Source organism: Erinaceus europaeus, chromosome 3 (genome assembly GCF_950295315.1).
Source record: "Erinaceus europaeus chromosome 3, mEriEur2.1, whole genome shotgun sequence".
Classification (NCBI taxonomy): domain Eukaryota; kingdom Metazoa; phylum Chordata; class Mammalia; order Eulipotyphla; family Erinaceidae; genus Erinaceus; species Erinaceus europaeus.
The window spans coordinates 183846977-183862855 of NC_080164.1; the positions used below are offsets into that span (position 1 = coordinate 183846977).

At 62.0% G+C, this 15879-nt stretch overlaps 1 protein-coding gene across 8 annotated transcripts in view; it reads right to left on the bottom strand.

Annotated features, from left to right (window-relative positions):
* Positions 1–235: 235 nt before the first annotated feature.
* Positions 236–15879, bottom strand: part of ABLIM2 (actin binding LIM protein family member 2) — a 51267-nt gene continuing 35623 nt past the window's right edge. For 3 of the 8 annotated variants that reach the window (XM_060188533.1, XM_060188532.1, XM_060188538.1), the window contains 10 exons: positions 14813–14908; positions 13178–13276; positions 11119–11172; positions 7327–7446; positions 5960–6012; positions 4528–4666; positions 4238–4299; positions 2299–2353; positions 1810–2082; positions 236–744 (listed from right to left, as the gene is read on the bottom strand). In XM_060188533.1, the coding sequence (XP_060044516.1) occupies positions 698–744; positions 1810–2082; positions 2299–2353; positions 4238–4299; positions 4528–4666; positions 5960–6012; positions 7327–7446; positions 11119–11172; positions 13178–13276; positions 14813–14908 (998 nt within the window). In that variant the 3' untranslated portion in view covers positions 236–697. The remainder of the gene's footprint in view (positions 745–1809; positions 2083–2298; positions 2354–4237; positions 4300–4527; positions 4667–5959; positions 6013–7326; positions 7447–11118; positions 11173–13177; positions 13277–14812; positions 14909–15879) is intronic. The other 5 variants (XM_060188536.1, XM_060188535.1, XM_060188540.1 and 2 more) reach the window with 4 other exon arrangements.

Consider the following 15879-nt stretch of genomic DNA (forward strand, 5'->3'; position numbering starts at 1 on the left):
AGCCCCCCGAGATTGTGGGGCTGTCTGACCAGGGCAGGACTGTGTGTCCCCTCAGCCCCCAGAGATTGTGGGGGTGTCTGACCAGGCAGACCCCAAGAATGTTGGGGTGTCTGACCAGCTCACAACTGCACTCCCCAGCCCCCTCCCCAAGAATATTAGGGCACCCTTTCAAGACAGAGGCACCCCCTGAGCCCTGGGTGCTGCACAGGGAAGGGGGCCCCATGTCACACGGAGGGAGGGAGCGGGGTCCCTTTATTTGGGGGGCTTGGCCATCAGAGGGGTGACCCACGGAGGGTGGGGGTGCTCACACGACTGGGAGGTGGGGGTGCTGCTTTTCAGAGGCCCTTGGGGCTGGGAGAGGCCCAGACTCAGCCGGGGTGGACAGACGGGTGGAGGAGGCCGTGGCGTACACTCTGCTTCTTAACAAAATTAAGCTTCCCTGTGGAGCGCAGACCTCTGAGGCCTGGGGGGCTGGGGGTGCAGTGCAGGGGCCGAAGGGGGGGCACAGGTTCCCCAGAGACGGCCCAGGGCCAGGCGCCCCCACCCACCTGGGCTGTGCAGGGGGGGAGGGCAGAGTGGTGGGGCCTGCAGGGGGGGCGGCGGAGGGGGGACGGGGTCCCGTCCATCCCCTCAGAAGAGCAGAGCTTTCTTCTTCAGCTCGTTGCGTTTCCACAGGGCCAGGCGCTCAAACTCCTCTTCACTCATGCGGAACACCTCCCGGAACTCGGGGCGCGACAAGTGCCTCTGGGTGGACGCGGGCGGGCGGGCGGGCGGGTGGGCAGGCGGCTCAGGCCTGGACGCCCCCAGCCCCTCCTCTGCCCCGAGGGTCTCCAGCCGCCGTCCTGCTCTCCCTCCCTCTGGCCCGGCCTCTGGTGTCCCGGGCAGCCCAGCCGGCAGTGAGGCCGGTCTGGGGGTGGCTCAGTGGGCAGAGAACACACCTCCCATGCAGGGGCCCTGAGCTTGAGCCCCGACACCACAGGAGAGCACCACAGCACCAGGGGAGCCCCATGGATGTGGACGGGGGAGCTATGCTTTGCTCTCTCTCCAAAGACTGAGTGAGGAAGCCAGGCCAGGACTGCTCACAGGCTCCCTCCTGCACAGACCCCAGGCTATTCCCCCTGGGGACACAGGGAGGAGAAAAAGGACAGGGCAGGGAGACAAACGGCTCACTTGAACACTGTGCCGCCCTGCTATGGGTGTGACCCGGGTTCCAGCCTGGCCCCGTGGCCCTGGAGGAAGCTCAGTGTCTGTCTCTTTACAACAAGGTCAGCCTGGAGCCATGAAGCCCCGGTGAGGACAGAGACCATCATAATCATTAACATAGCAGGGGCCGGGCGGTGGTGCCCCTGGTCGAGCGCACACATCACAGCGCTCAAGGACCCGGGTTCGAGCCCCCGGTCCCCACCTGCAGGGGGGAAGCTTCACGAGCGGTGAAGCAGGGCTGCGGAGGTCTCTCTGTCTCTCTCCCTCTCTGTCTTCTCCCCTCTCAATTTCTCTCTGTCCTAATATGAATCAGAAAGAAGAAGAGAGAATCAAAAAAATAATTAAAACAACAGGAAGGAGGACTTGCACATCCAGCTGGACTTCCGTCTGTCCTCTGCTTGGCGCCTGTCACCCAGGCCGGGCCACTCACGGCCAGTCCCCACAGTAACACCCACCCCGCTGAGTCTGCGCCCATGTGGTCAGGGCCGGGATCTGACCCGCAGAGGGGCCCGGGGCCCGGTCACGCCAGGGCCTCTGCACCCCGGGGTTCCGCCCTGAGCTGGTGGCCGCACCCCCCCCCCAGGACATGTCCCCCCAGCCCCTCACCTCCAGCCTCGTCCTGTCCACGTCTTTGGGGAGTTTCACACGGATTCTGTTGGTGACGATGAGGGTCTCGTAGGGATAGATCTGCAGGGACAGGGACAGGGACAGGGTGCCGGAGCCCTCCTGGGCAGGGGTAAGGGCGGGGGGGGCAGGCCAAGGGGATGGGTGGGGACATACCTGTGCCTGCAGGGGACACCCCCACCTCACAGCAAACAAACAAAAAAAGGAGGGAGGCTTCACCTGGGCAGGTGTGGCTGGTCCTGCTTACCTTGTATTCTGCAAGACAAAGGGCGGGGGCCTCAGGAACTCACCCTGAAGTGGGGACCAGCCCCTGCCAGGGTCCCTGGGAAACCCCACCCGCCCCTGTGGTAGCTGGACCCTGTGTGACCTCCTGGGCCCCGTGTCCTGGGTGGGGTGGGGGAGCCCTGGGGTCAGGCTCCGAGGTCACACTGTGCTCGGCGGGGACCCCCACCCTGGCACTGTACCCATTACCTCGTGGGCCCCAGCCAGTGTTTGTGTCCCCTCCGCAGGGAGCCACGGTGGCGTTCTAGGAGAGAAGGGGGTGGGGAGGGCCTCCATTGGTGACAGAAGAGATAGCGGCCCAGCCCCCTCACCCTCCCCATCTGATGCCCCACTTCCTCTCTGTTCCCAGGAAGGCCACCTCAGACCCTGGGGTGGACAGCCTGCCCAGTGCAGCGGACAGAGCTGGGGACGGGGGACAGGTCCCAGCCTGGAGCTCCCAGAAAGACTGTGACATTTGATGGGGTGCTTTTAACTAGGGACCCAGGGGACGGGACACAGTGGGGGGGCACCAGGGGACGGGACACGGTGGAGGTGGAGGGGACCCAGGGGACAGGCACGGTGGGGGGTGTCCCTGAGAGACCCAGGGGACAGGACCCAGATGGAGGGGTGGCCTCCAGTCACCGTGGGGCGTGACCACCTGGGTTTCCTGCATCTGCGAGGCTGTGTACCAGAGCCCTAGAGCCTTCTGGAAGGGGTCTCTGTTCTCCCCTGCGCCAGCTCCTGGGGCCACACACCCCTGCACCCTCAGAATCACTCCTCCCCTGTGAGGCTGCAAGGACACTCGGAACACTGACCGGCACCCCCTGCCAGGCTGGCTGGGAACCCCGCTCGGGGCTGAGGCGTCTGGGCTAATGTTGGGGGCACGTGCACCCCTGAACACAGCTGTCTGCACGGCGGGCTGTGCACAGGGAGGGGGTCTGGGGTGCAGCGGCTCCCCACAGCAAAGGGGGCTGGGGGTCACCCATGTGGGGGCTGGGGGTCACCCTCCGTTCCTCAGGACCTGGCATGGGGGGAGCAGGGCAGCCTCGGTGAGGCCGACAGGGGAGAGGCAGCTGGAGAGGTCCCAGTTTCAATTCCCAGCACAGATGCTCTGGTTGGTGTCCCTCTCCCTCTCTTTCTTTCTCTCTCTCTCTCTCTCTCTCTCTCCCCCATAAAGAAATAAACAGAGGGGGTGGCTGGTGGCACACCTGGTTAAGCTCAAATATTACCAAGTACAAGGACCAGGGTTCGAGTCACCTGCACGGGAGTCGCTTCACAAGCAGTGAACTGGCTCTGCAGGTGTCTCTCTCTCTCTTTCTCTTTCTCCCTCCCCCCATTTTTTTTTTGCCTCCAGGGTTATTGCTGGGCTCAGTGCCTGCACCACGAATCCCCTGCTCCTGGAGGCCATTTTTCCCCTTTGTTGCCCTAGTTGTTTTATCTTTGTTGTGGTCATTATTATTGTTGTTAGATAAGACAGAGAAATGGAGAGAGGAGGGGAAGACAGAGAGGGGGAGAGAAAGACAGACACCTGCAGACCTGCTTCACCGCCTGGGAAGCGACTCCCCTGCAGGTGGGGAGCCGGGGGCTCGAACCGGGGTCCTTACGCCGGTCCCTGCGCTTTGTGCCATGTGGTTCCCTCTCTCCCCTCTTTATCTCCCTGTCCTCTTTCAACTTCTCTGTCCTATCCAATAAACATTAGAAAGGAAGAAATAAACAGATACATGCATCATTTTGTAAAAGAAATGGGGTGAAAATCAGATTCCCTCATTTTGGGGGAAAAATAAAAATCTCACAGCCCATTCCTCAGGGGATGTCTGCCGTGTGGAATCAGCCAGCCCGTGTGGCCCTGATGCCTGTCCTTATCTGCCCCTCCCTTCAAACCAGCCGTCTCTGTCTCCGTCTCTGTCTCTGTCTCTGTCTGTCTTTCTCTCTCCAGCTGGGGCTTGAGCTTCATGGATGATGCTACCATTCCCAGCTGGCCTCTTCACTCAAGACAGACACACACACAGAGGGAAAGAGAGACAGCACAGCCTCGATCCTCCCCCGTTGCTGCTGTGAGTCTCCCATGCGTCACCAGGTCACGTCCACGGCAAGGCCCCAGCCCAGACCCTGGGGCCACTCCCGTCATTCGAGACGACCCAGCACCCACCTGGTGGTCCAGGCCATTCTTCCCGTGTCCCAGGGGAGGCTCAGGACTGGAGTAAGGACAGCCTGAAATTCACAGCACAGCCTGTCATGGGGCGCCCGGGGGCTGGGCAGGGGCCCCCAGCCTGACACACCTCCGCCAAGACCTTAGTCCCCAGGAGGGAGGAGCCAGGCAGTGACACCCGGCCGGGACACACCCAAGCGGGTGCCAGCTCTGTCCCTCAGGTCCCCGAGAGTGGCGTTTGGGGTGATGGGCGGGCGTCGGGGGCCCTCCGTGCCCACAGCGGTGCTCACGTGAGTACAAGCTGTCCCCACGCGTGGCCGGGGGCGTGTCTCTGTCCCTCCCGCTGCCCTGGGACACGGGCCGGCTGTCCGACTCTGGGGAGTCCGTCCTGGTTACCGCGTCCCCCTTCAGGGTCAGCCAGCTGCTCTTCTGTGGGGACAGACGGAGGGTCCGGTGACGCGGGGCCTCTGCTGTCTGGGGACACGACCCCAGCCTCCCCGCCTCGAGCCCCTCCAGTGACGGCGTGGCCTCCGAGGCTCTGGGCCAAGGGACAGCACTGCCACTTGCCCTCAGCAGGAAGGGCGGCCGGAGAGGCTTGGGGCCACAGGGGTTCCCCAGCGCGCCCAGTTCCTCAGATGGCCCGGGAACGTGGAGAGATGCTTGCCGTGGACCAGGGGCCCATCAGCTCTGGCATCAAACCCGGGTCCTGGGCCTGAGAGGCCTGTTCCTGCCTGCTGAGCTCAGTGCTTACCTGACTGGCTGGTTATTCTTTCAATAAAGCTCTTTAAAAATTACTTATTGACTATTTCATTAGGACAGAAAGACACTGAGAGGGAAGAGGAGCTAGAGAGGGAGAGAGACAGAGAGACACCTGCAGCCCTGCTCCACCACCCCTGAGGCTTCCCCCCCTGCAGGTGGGGAGTGGGGGCTCGAATCCGGATCCTTGTGCCTGGGAGCAGGGAAGCCACTGCCCCGGGACTGAGCATTTGGGTGAGGCCCTTCTCCCGAGCGGATTCTATTCCTCTTTTAAATTTCAGAACGAGACAGGGGGCCCAGCAGCCCCCAGGCTCTCAGCCAGCGAGTGCCCTGCCGTCCCTCTATCTAAAGCCTGCTCCTGCCAGCGGGCCAGGCCCCCACGACACCCTCTCCACGGGGTGCAGAACCAGGCATGATTCTGGCCCCCGGCTCTGGCCCAGTGCTGTGGCGCTTCTCCTGTTCTCCCCAGTATCTCTGTCTGTCTCTCTCCCCCAGTCTCTATCTATCTGCCTCTCTCCCCAGCCTCTCTGTCTCTCTTGCAAATCTCTGTCTCTGTTCCCAGTCTCTCTGCCTCTCCCCAGTCTCTATCTGCCTCTCTCCCCAATCTCTGTTTCTGTCTTTCTCCCCAGTCTCTGTCTCTCCCCAGTCTGTCTCTCTCTTCCCAGTGTCTCTGGATCTCTCCCCATCTCTCTATCTCTGTCTCCCCAGTCTGTTTCTCTTCCCCAAGTCTCTCTTCCCAGTGTCTCTCCCCAGTGTCTCTGTCTCTGTCTGAAAAGCCTGGTGTGACCCACCCCTTCTGAGCATGTCTCAGACCCTCCTCTGGACCCCAGGACATAGCGAGCTTTCCTGTCTCTGATGGGCACTGGCTACCCCACCTGTGACCCCAGCTGGCCTGGGGAGAAGCTGCCAGGGCTCCTGTCCTGACCAGGACCTGCCCCCCACCCCCCGGCCATGGCGTCCTGGTACCTTCTGGCTGTCCTGGTGGAAGCTGCTGTCCTCCGTATCTACTGGCCTGCAGGCTGCAAAGAAAGTGGCTGTCAGGGCCCAAGTCCCCGCCTCCCGCCTCCCCAACCCGTCTCTGGGGCAGGATGACACGGCAGGGGCAGGGCCCTCGGCCTCGGACCCGGGGCCAGCGGGCAGTGGCGGGTGCTGGGGGGCTGCCTGGTGCCACGTGGAGCTGCTGGCTCTGAAGAGGCCCGGGCGGGGTGCACTCAGTGGGGCGCACACCTTACCAAGCGCAAGTCTGCCCTGGAGCTCCCCCTCCCCGCCTGCAGGGGAGAAGCTTCACGAGCAGGGCAGGTGTCTCTCTCTCTCTCCCTCTCTGTCTCTCCCTCCTCTCTTGATTTCTCTCTGTCTCTATCCAATAAAAATAGGGGGAAAAAAAGGGAAAAATAGCCCTGAATCCAGTGGTGGATTCAGATGCCTCACTGAACCGAGCCCCAGTGATAAGTCTGGAGGCAATGAGAAAATAAAAAGGAAGCTGTGTTCACCCCAGCCTCCACACCCAGCCTGTGCCTCGGGCCCCTGTACCCCAGCTGACCAGGGGCTCAGCACAGCGGGGGCTGAGGGTGGAGGGTCCTGAACCCAGATGCTGTGACAGCAACGTCCTCCTCTGTCCTCTCTGCCTCCCAAAACATAGAGCTGGAGGCCTGGAGAGCCACGGGATGGGGGGCATGGGAGGACATGGGGAGCCCTCAGGAGCCATGGGGGGCTGTGAGGGGCCAGGGGGACCCTGGGGAGTCATGGGGGGCATGGAGGCCCTGGGGAATTGTGGGGGGTATAGGGAGCCCCAGAGAGCCATGGGGAGGCTGTGAGGGGCATGGGGAACCACGGGGGGGGGGACTGAGGCAACCGTGGGGGCCCATGGAGAGCCAAGGGGTGCCATGGGTGGCTGTGGTGGGGGTGGGGAGCTGTGGGGACCCTGGGAAGTCGTGGGGAACTGAAAGGGGCTGTGGCAGGTTTTGGGGGGGCCATAGTGGGGTATGGGAATCTGGGGATCTGTGGGGGCCATGTGGAGCTATGGAAGGCCCCATGGGGTGTCCGTGGGGGGCATGGGGGCCATGTGGAGCTGTGGCAGGCCATGAGGGTTTGTGGGGTGCTGTGGGGGCCTTGGGGGTCCCTGGAGCAGAGGGAGGCACAGAAGAGGCTGGTTGTCTCCAGCCGTGAGAAATGAGATGTCCCCCCTTCTCTGGGGGCCGTCACCCAGCCGGCCAACTAGATCCCCAGCAGGTCCCACCAGGCCACGGGGTGCACCATGGGGGGGGGGGAGCTTGGGCCTCAGCCAGGAGGGGCCACGGCGGCCGCGGCAGAGACCCCCCAAGATGGCTCCTTACCTGCTGGCCGCAAGGGGCTGGGACCCGTGAGCCTCCTGGAGCTCCCCACCTCACGTGCCACCAGGGACAAGGCTGACATGAGGCCCGAGAGCCGGGACCCGGGGCACCGCACCAGTGGGCCTTGAGAGACAAGGCCACAGTCGGACACTCAGACCCGCCCTCCGGGGTGCCCTCCGTGGTCTGGGCGCCGACACCCCCGCTGTCTGCCCCAGGGGTCCGGGAGCCTGCGGGGGTGAGGGGGGCATGGCCACCCAGGGACCTTCTGCTGCCCAGACAAGAGCCGTCGCTGGACCCCAGTGTCCACTCCTGCACGTGGCTGCGTCTACCTAGGCGGAACAGGGCCTCTGGCTGCACCCCCCAGGCCCCCAGCCACAGGACCGCCTGCAAAGGCCACTAAGTGGCCACCTCTGCTCCAGTGCGCCACACGCTGGAGCGTGACATGCTAGCCACACGTGTCCAGCCCACGAGCCGGCCAGGGTCACCAGGTGACACCAGCACCCCCCAATCCCTAGAACGCGGGATCTCGGGAGAGAGGAGGGGAGACTAGGACTCTGAGCCTCAGTTTCTCCACCTGCAGAGTCGGCACAGGGCCCCTTAGAGTGTGAGGACCCCACGGGAGGACGGGTGCCTGATGTGGGGTCTAGAGGTGGGGGTGGATGGGAGGGGCCCCAGAGTCAGCCGCAGGGCCCCCTCAGGAAGGGCTGTGTGTGCCCCGGGCCTGGAGCCCTTCAGGGAGAATGTCCAGGGCAGGGGAGGCATGTGGGTGTCTTTCTTTTAATATAATTTTTAAAAGTGGTTTTTTAAAAACTTTTAATTATATATATATATATTTTTTTATATTTATTTTATTTATTTATTCCCTTTTGTTGCCCTTTTTATTGTTGTAGTTATTATTGTTGTTGTTGTTGTTGGAGAGGACAGAGAGAAATGGAGAGAGGAGGGGAAGACAGAGAGGGGGAGAGAAAGACAGACACCTGCAGACCTGCTTCACCACCTGGGAAGCGACTCCCCTGCAGGTGGGGAGCCGGGGTTCCAACTGGGATCCTTATGCCGGTCCTTGTGCTTTGCGCCACCTGCGCTTAACCCGCTGTGCTACAGCCCGACTCCCTAATTATATATATTTTGAATGAGGGGAGGGGAAGATAGAGAGGGAGAGAGACAGAGAGACACCCGCAACCCTGCTCCACCACTCGTGAAGCTTCCCCCCTGCAGGTGGGGAGCGTGGGCTCGAACCCAGGTCCTTGCATGTGATAACGTGTGTGCTAGCAGATGCTCCACAGCCTGGCCTCCCTTTCAAAAACTACTGACTGGGAGCCGGGCGGTAGCGCAGTGGGTTAAGTGCATGTGGCGCAAAGCACAAGGACCGGCGTCAGGATCCCGGTTTGAGTCCCTGGCAGGGGAGTCGCTTCACAGGCGGTGAAGCAGGTCTGCAGGTGTCTGTCTTTCTCTCCTCCTCTCTGTCTTCCCCTCCTCTCTCCATTTCTCTCTGTCCTATCCAACAACAACGACATCAATAACAATAACTACAACAACAATAAAACAAGGGCAACAAAAAGGAATAAATAAATAAATATTTGAAAAAACAATCTCTTAAACAACAACAACTATTGGCTTACTGGAGAGAGAGAGAGAGATTGAGAGGGAAGGGGAGACAGACAGCCCTGCTCCACTGCTCAGGAAGCTTCTCCCTGCAGGTGGGGGGGCGGGGGCTCGAACCCGGGTCCTTGCACACAGTGACGTGCGCACTCAACCAGCCCCCCACCTCTGAGAGACCCCAGAGGGGCTGAAGCTGGGCGTTGGTGAGGGGGACTCTGAGGGTGGGGCCCCATCCTGCCACCAGGCCTGACTGCCAAGCGAGAGCTGTGGGGTCAAGGGGCAGGGGGCAGCGCTGGGTGCGAGGCCCCTGACAGTTCACCCCCCGGCCCCTGACCAGGGATCACTCCGGAGACACACTCGGCCAGGCTGGATGTCACCTGCCTGCCCCAGCCAGGGGCTGTCACACCTTCCCCGCCCCGCGGGCCACCCCGCCCCCCAGAGCCTCATGGCCCCAAACATGGCCGGGCACAGGCATTGGAAGTGGCGGCCATTGTGAGTGGACAGGGTGCTTGCTCGTGGGCCCCGAGGGTCAGCATCCCTCTCTCTCTCTCTCTCTCTCTCTCTCTCTCTCTCTCCTCTTTCCACTCCAGGGTTGTCTCTGTCTGGGGCCCGGTGCCGACCCTGTGAACCCACGGCTCCTGGAGGCCATTTTCCATCTTAACTGGACAGGACAGAGAGACATTGAGAGAGGAGGGGAGACAGAGGGAGAGACAGACACCTGCGGACCTGCTTCACCGCCTGTGAGGCGTTCCCTCTGCAGGTGGGGAGTGGGGGCTCGAACCGGGTCCTTGTGCTCAGCAGTATGTGCACCACCGCCCGACTCCCCGTACCCCTCTCCCACGGGGGTCCCAGGCTGGGGGACACTCCTCAGGGTTCGCCAACCCCCCACCCCGCTCCCACGGGGGTCCCACTGGAGTGACCCAGGGTGTGACCACCACTCAGGTTCAGGGGAGCAGGGGCAGGAGTGGCCTCTCCAGGGAGAGACCAGTGACGCCCCCCGGCTCCCTGTCCGGGCACCAAAGGCCCCTGGTGGCGCCCACGAGCAGGACAAGGACAGGACGCGGCCTCGAGCTCTCACAGAAAAAGACAGCAGCCCACGGTGACTCCGTGCAGACACCGGGCCTCAGTTTCCCCCCCAGGAGCGTGAACGGTGGTCTTCCACCCTCACCCACCCTCTCTGCCCTCTGCTCCCTGGCTTCCCCGTGGAGACAAGGACAGTCACCCTGCAGGACAGACTGCCAGGCTGGCCCCGGCCACCAGCCCACTGAAGCTGCCGGCTCTGTGAACCACAGGCCCGGGTCCCAGGTCACCTCCAGGCCTGGAACCCAAACCCCACACACAGCAGTGGGAGCGAGCCCCGCCCCCGTCACACGAGGTGAGACTCATGCTTCCTTCTCAGGAGAGACTCAAGGTCAGTCTTCTCCTGTGACAGCCCTGTTCCCGTGCTGGGGGGAGGCCGCGGGGGGAGAGACTGAGGCCCAGACGGGACATTCTGGCGAGGACGGTGGGGACCCTGGTCTGTTTCTTTCCCCTAGCTGCTCAGCTGTCGGCGGTGCTGGGAATTGAACCTGGGGCCTTAGAGACTCAGGCAGGAGAGTCTCTGCAGAACCATTATACTGTCTCCCCAGTCCTATTTCTTTCTTTTTAGCATTTTTCTTTATTTTAATTAGAGAGAGAGAGAGGTAGAGCCCAGAGCCCTGCTCAGCTCTGGCTGCTGGTGGTGCTGGGGACTGAACCTGGGACCTCAGAGCCTCAGGCAGGAGAGTCTGTTGCGGAACCACTGTGCTGTCTTCCTGCATTATTATTGTTATTATTATTATTTATTTATTGCACCCAGAACCCCGCTCATCTCTGACTTATGGTGGAGCTGGGATTGAACCTGGGACCTTGGAGCTTCAGGCTTTGCGCATGGAAGCTACACATTTCCCAGCTCTACGCCTGCGTCCTGCTCCCCATGGCCCTGTGCCCGGCAGGCCCTGGTGGGGTGGGGGCCCCCGGAGGACAGGGCTGACTTGTGTCTGGACACAGCCCCGCCCAGGGACCCCCGCCCCCCACAGATGTCCACTCTAGCTCAGAAACCCACAGACTGGACAGGGTGGGGTCTGCCCACCTCCAGTCCCTCCATCTGTCCCCGTCCTGCCAGCCCACTGTCCCTCCCCAACAACTGACAGCTGGGGCGGGCACAGGGGCGCTTACCGTGCTGCCTGTAGATGGGCGGCTTCCTGTAGATGTTGTCTTTGCAGCCCGTGTCTGTGGGGGGAAGGAGAGAACAGTGGTCAGCACAGAGAGGGAACGGACGGACACCCCAGACACCCCGAGGCTCCACCCAGGAAGCGGGGAGAGGCCGGCACCCTGAGAGTCACAGGGGCTGGGGGAGGTGGGGGCAGAGGGGACAGGAGAGGCTCTGCCCGTCCTGGTGCATTCTGGGAGCAGCCTGGATCCCCGGGGAGGGGGGCAGGGTGTGCAGAGAAACAGGCACAAGCTCCTGGCGGGGTGCGGGTCTGTCCGCTGGGGGTTACTGCTGCTGCTCTAATGCCAGAGCTCTGCCGAGCTCTCGCTGGGGGTGCTGGGGATGGAACCCAGGGCCCAGGAGCCTCAGGCGGGAGGGTCTGTCACAGACACCGCTGCGTCCCCCAGCTTCTCATAAACCTCAGGATGGAGGCCACCAGCTCCGTGTGGGAGAAGTTCCCGGGCTGTGATGTCTGCCTGTCCGTGTCTGTGTCTCTGTCCTTGTTCAATCTCTGTCCCTGTGTCTGTCTCTGTCCCCATCCCTGTCCTCATCCCTGTCCCCATTCGTCTCTGTCTCCATCCCTCTCCCCGTCTGTCTCTGTCCCCGTCCCTGTCCCCATCTGTCTCTGTCCCTGTCCCTGTGTCCGTCTGTCTCTGTCCCTGTCCCCGTCTGTCTCTGTCCCCGTCCCTGTCCCCGTCTCTCTGTCCCCGTCTCTCTGTCCCCGTCCCTGTCTGTCTCTGTCCCCATCCCTGTCCCCATCCGTCTCTGTCTCCATCCCTCTCCCCATCCATCTCTGTCCCCATCCTTCTCCCCGTCTGTCTCTGTCCCCGTCCCTGTCCCCATCTCTGTCCCTGTCCCCGTCTGTCTCTGTCCCCGTCCCTGTCCCTGTCTGTCTCTGTCCCCGTCCCTGTCCCCGTCTGTCTCTGTCCCCATCCGTCTCTGTCTCCATCCCTCTCCCCATCCATCTGTCTCCATCCCTCTCCCTGTCTGTCTCTGTCCCCGTCCCTGTCCCCATCTGTCTCTGTCCCCATCCCTGTCCCCGTCTGTCTCTGTCCCCGTCCCTGTCCCCGTCTGTCTCTGTCCCCATCCCTGTCCCCATCCGTCTCTGTCTCCATCCCTCTCCCCATCCGTCTCTGTCCCCATCCTTCTCCCCGTCTGTCTCTGTCCCCGTCCCTGTCCCCGTCTCTCTGTCCCTGTCCCCGTCTGTCTCTGTCCCCATCCCCGTCTGTCTCTGTCCCCATCCCTGTCCCCGTCTGTCTCTGTCCCCGTCCCTGTCCCCATCTGTCTCTATCCCCATCCCTCTCCCCATCCATCTCTGTCCCTGTCCATCTCTGTCCCCATCTGTCTATGTCCTCGTCCCTGTCCCCATCCATTTCTGTCTCCATCCCTGTCCCTGTCCGACCCTGTCCCCATCCGTCTCTGTCTCTGTCCCCGTCCCTATCCATCCCTGTTCCTGTCTGTCTCTGTCCCCATCCCTCTCCCCATCCATCTCTGTCCCTGTCCGGCCCTGTCCCCATCTGTCTCTGTCTCTGGCCCCGTCCCTATCCGTCCCTGTTCCTGTCTGTCTCTGTCCCCATCCCTCTCCCCATCCATCTCTGTCCCTGTCCGGCCCTGTCCCCATCTGTCTCTGTCCCCGTCCCTGTTCCCGTCTGTCTCTGTCCCCATCCCTCTCCCCATCCATCTCTGTCCCTGTCCCTGTCCGGCCCTGTCCCCATCCATCTCTGTCTCTGTCCCCATCCCTCTCCCCATCCATCTCTGTCCCTGTCCCCGTCCCTGTCCGTCTCTGTCTCCATCCCTGTCCCCATCCGTCCTTGTCCCCATCTGTCTCTGTCCCCATCCCTGACCCTATCTATATCTCCACTCCATCCCCGTCCCCATCCCCATCCGTCTGTCCATCTACCTAGTGAGAAATTGCCCCAGGTGGATCTGTGGAGGCAGATCTCATGGAGAGCTTTGGGGAACAGACCACGCTCGCTCGTGGAGGCAGACTGCAGGGCTGCAGCCTGGCCCCTGATGCACGCCTACCTGGGACGTGGAAGTGGCGGGGGGCCTGCTGGTAGGTGGAGTGGGGGGGCTTGCCGTCTGGGGCCGAGAGGCTGGGGGTGCTGCGGCCGCTTTCGCTCCCTCCAGGGGGCAGCAGAGAGGAGAGGAGACGGTTTCAAGCTGGGGGGCAGGAGGCAGAGAGACACCCCCTGCAGGGGGGGGGGGCAGCCCCTCACCCAGGGATGGGGGACCCCACCTTCCAGCCCCAATCCCGTGACTCGGTAACCAGCCTCTCCCAGGGACCCGGGACCTCAGCGCTCTGCTTAAAGGCCGAGTTTGGGGGGCTGGGCTGGTGTGGCCCCCATGTCGGGGTGCAGGATGGTGTGGCTCTTCCAGACCCCCCAGGGCCCCAGGGTGAGTCTCTGTCTTGGGGTGCGGCACGAGTTCCCCGGGGCTTGGTGTTGGGGTCTGCTGGAGGACAGGCTGGGTTACCAAGCCACACAGGCACAGTGGGGACCCAGCCCCCCAGGGACAGATAGACGGCAGGAGGGGACAGACAACAGGGACAGGCTGCCCGGGGGTGGCAGCCCCAGACACAGGGCCCCCAGTCTATGGCAGAATCAGCAGTGCGTGGGTTGGGGGGCGCCAGGGCCCCCACAGATGGGCTATGGAGGAGGACACGGGTGTGGGGGAACAGCTCATGCTGGGTGGGGGGTGTGAGAGGCCCACACCAGGGACTCAGCCTGGCCAGAGCCAGAGAGGGGCAGCTGGCAAGATTCTGGCATCTTCTGAGCCCGGGGCATGGCTATGCCAGCTGCTGGCACTGCTGGGTGTCTGTCCAGCCCTGGCTGCTGCCCCGACGGCCTCCCTCCAGAATGCACAGAACCTTCTGGAAGATCCTGCTGGTGCGGGAGTTTCTAGAACATCCTGGAGGCCACCTACCTCCACGGAACCTTCTGGAACATCCTGCCAGCCCAGGCTTCCCTACACATTGAGGTACCACGGAACCCCGTCCGGCCACACCCTGCGCCTGAACGCTCTGGCTTCCTGTCCCTGGCGGTCACCCACATGCCCTCTGCCTCAGGGGCCCACTCAGGGTGCAGGGGTGCGAGTCCTGGGCTGGGATGGTTCTGAGCAGACAGGTGTGTGTGGGGGGATCTGGCCCACCTCAAGGAGCAGCGTCACACCAGCCATACCCCACGGGCGGGCTTGAACCCCGACCTTTACCATGCATTTCCAAGGCCAGGCCACTCTGGGTCCCCCTGCACTCAGGCCAGGCCTCTGGGGGGGGGGGTAACAGAGAACAGGTGTGTCCCTGTTCTCCCTAGAAGGCCACCTGTCCCCCAGGGCTGACACCTGGCCGCTGCGACCTCCTCCTCACAGCCTCAGACTCGGGCCAGGGCCTCACCACAGCGCATCCAAGGGTGAGGGACACAGGGCCCAGCCACTGTCCCCATCAGTGGCCCCCACTGGGGCTGACTCCCCAGGGAGCCAGGAGCTGAGGACACACCTTGCTTCACCTGGCCCTAGGGGTGCCACTCCACACGGGGCAGCCCCCCTCCCTCTGTGAACACAGACACAACAGGGACGGACGGACATATGGATGGACCGCAAGACACACAGCGGGGTGTGGGGGACACAGGGCGGGGCCATGCTGAGGACAGGGCGGCCGCTTACCTGGGAAGTAGGGGATGTAACGATGCCGGGAGGTACAGGTGGGGCTTGGGTGTTGGGACAGGGAGAGGCAGCTGCTGGTACCCACACTGGTACCAGCTGCGGGGACAGAGAGCAGTCAGAGACGGCGGCCACGGAGCCCAGGCTACGGCTCTGGGACACCTGCCTCGTGGGGGCTGGGGGGCACCTTTCGGAGGGTCCCCAAAGCCGCCAGGCTGCTCGGCTCAGGGGCTGCAGGGGCCAGGGACAGCGCCCAAGGTGGACGGGAGGGTACGACCCAGGTGGGGGACTCTGCGCACACCCCAGGCCAGGAACATCTGTCACCTGGGGTGATCCCAGGCCAGGAAGTGGACAAGCCGGGCACCAAATGCAGGGGATGGGGGTAGTGGTGGTCGGCCAGCCTCACCTGCTCATTCATTCATTCACTCATTCATTCATTCACTCACTCATTCATTCACTCAATCACTCATTCATTCATTCTCTCACTCGCTCATTTAGTCCTCCACTCACTCCTTCACTTGCTCATTCATTCACTCAATCACTCATTCTCTCACTCGCTCATTTAGTCCTCCACTCACTCCTTCACTTGATCATTCATTCACTCAATCACTCATTCATTCATTCATTCATTCTCTCACTTGCTCATTTAGTCCTCCACTCACTCCTTCACTTGCTCATTCATTCACTCAATCACTCATTCTCTCAATCGCTCATTTAGTCCTCCACTCACTCCTTCACTTGCTCATTCATTCACTCATTCATTCATTCTCTCACTCGCTCATTTAGTCCTCCACTCACTCCTTCACTTGATCATTCATTCACTCAATCACTCATTCATTCATTCATTCATTCTCTCACTCGCTCATTTAGTCCTCCACTCACTCCTTCACTTGCTCAGTCATTCACTCAATCACTCATTCACACAGTCACTCTTCCACTCATTCATTCATTCATTCACTCATTCCTTTACTCACTCACTCCTTCACTCACCCGCTCATTCATTCACTCATTCATTCATTCATTCATTCACTCATTCATTTACTCACTCACCCACTCACTCGATCACTCAC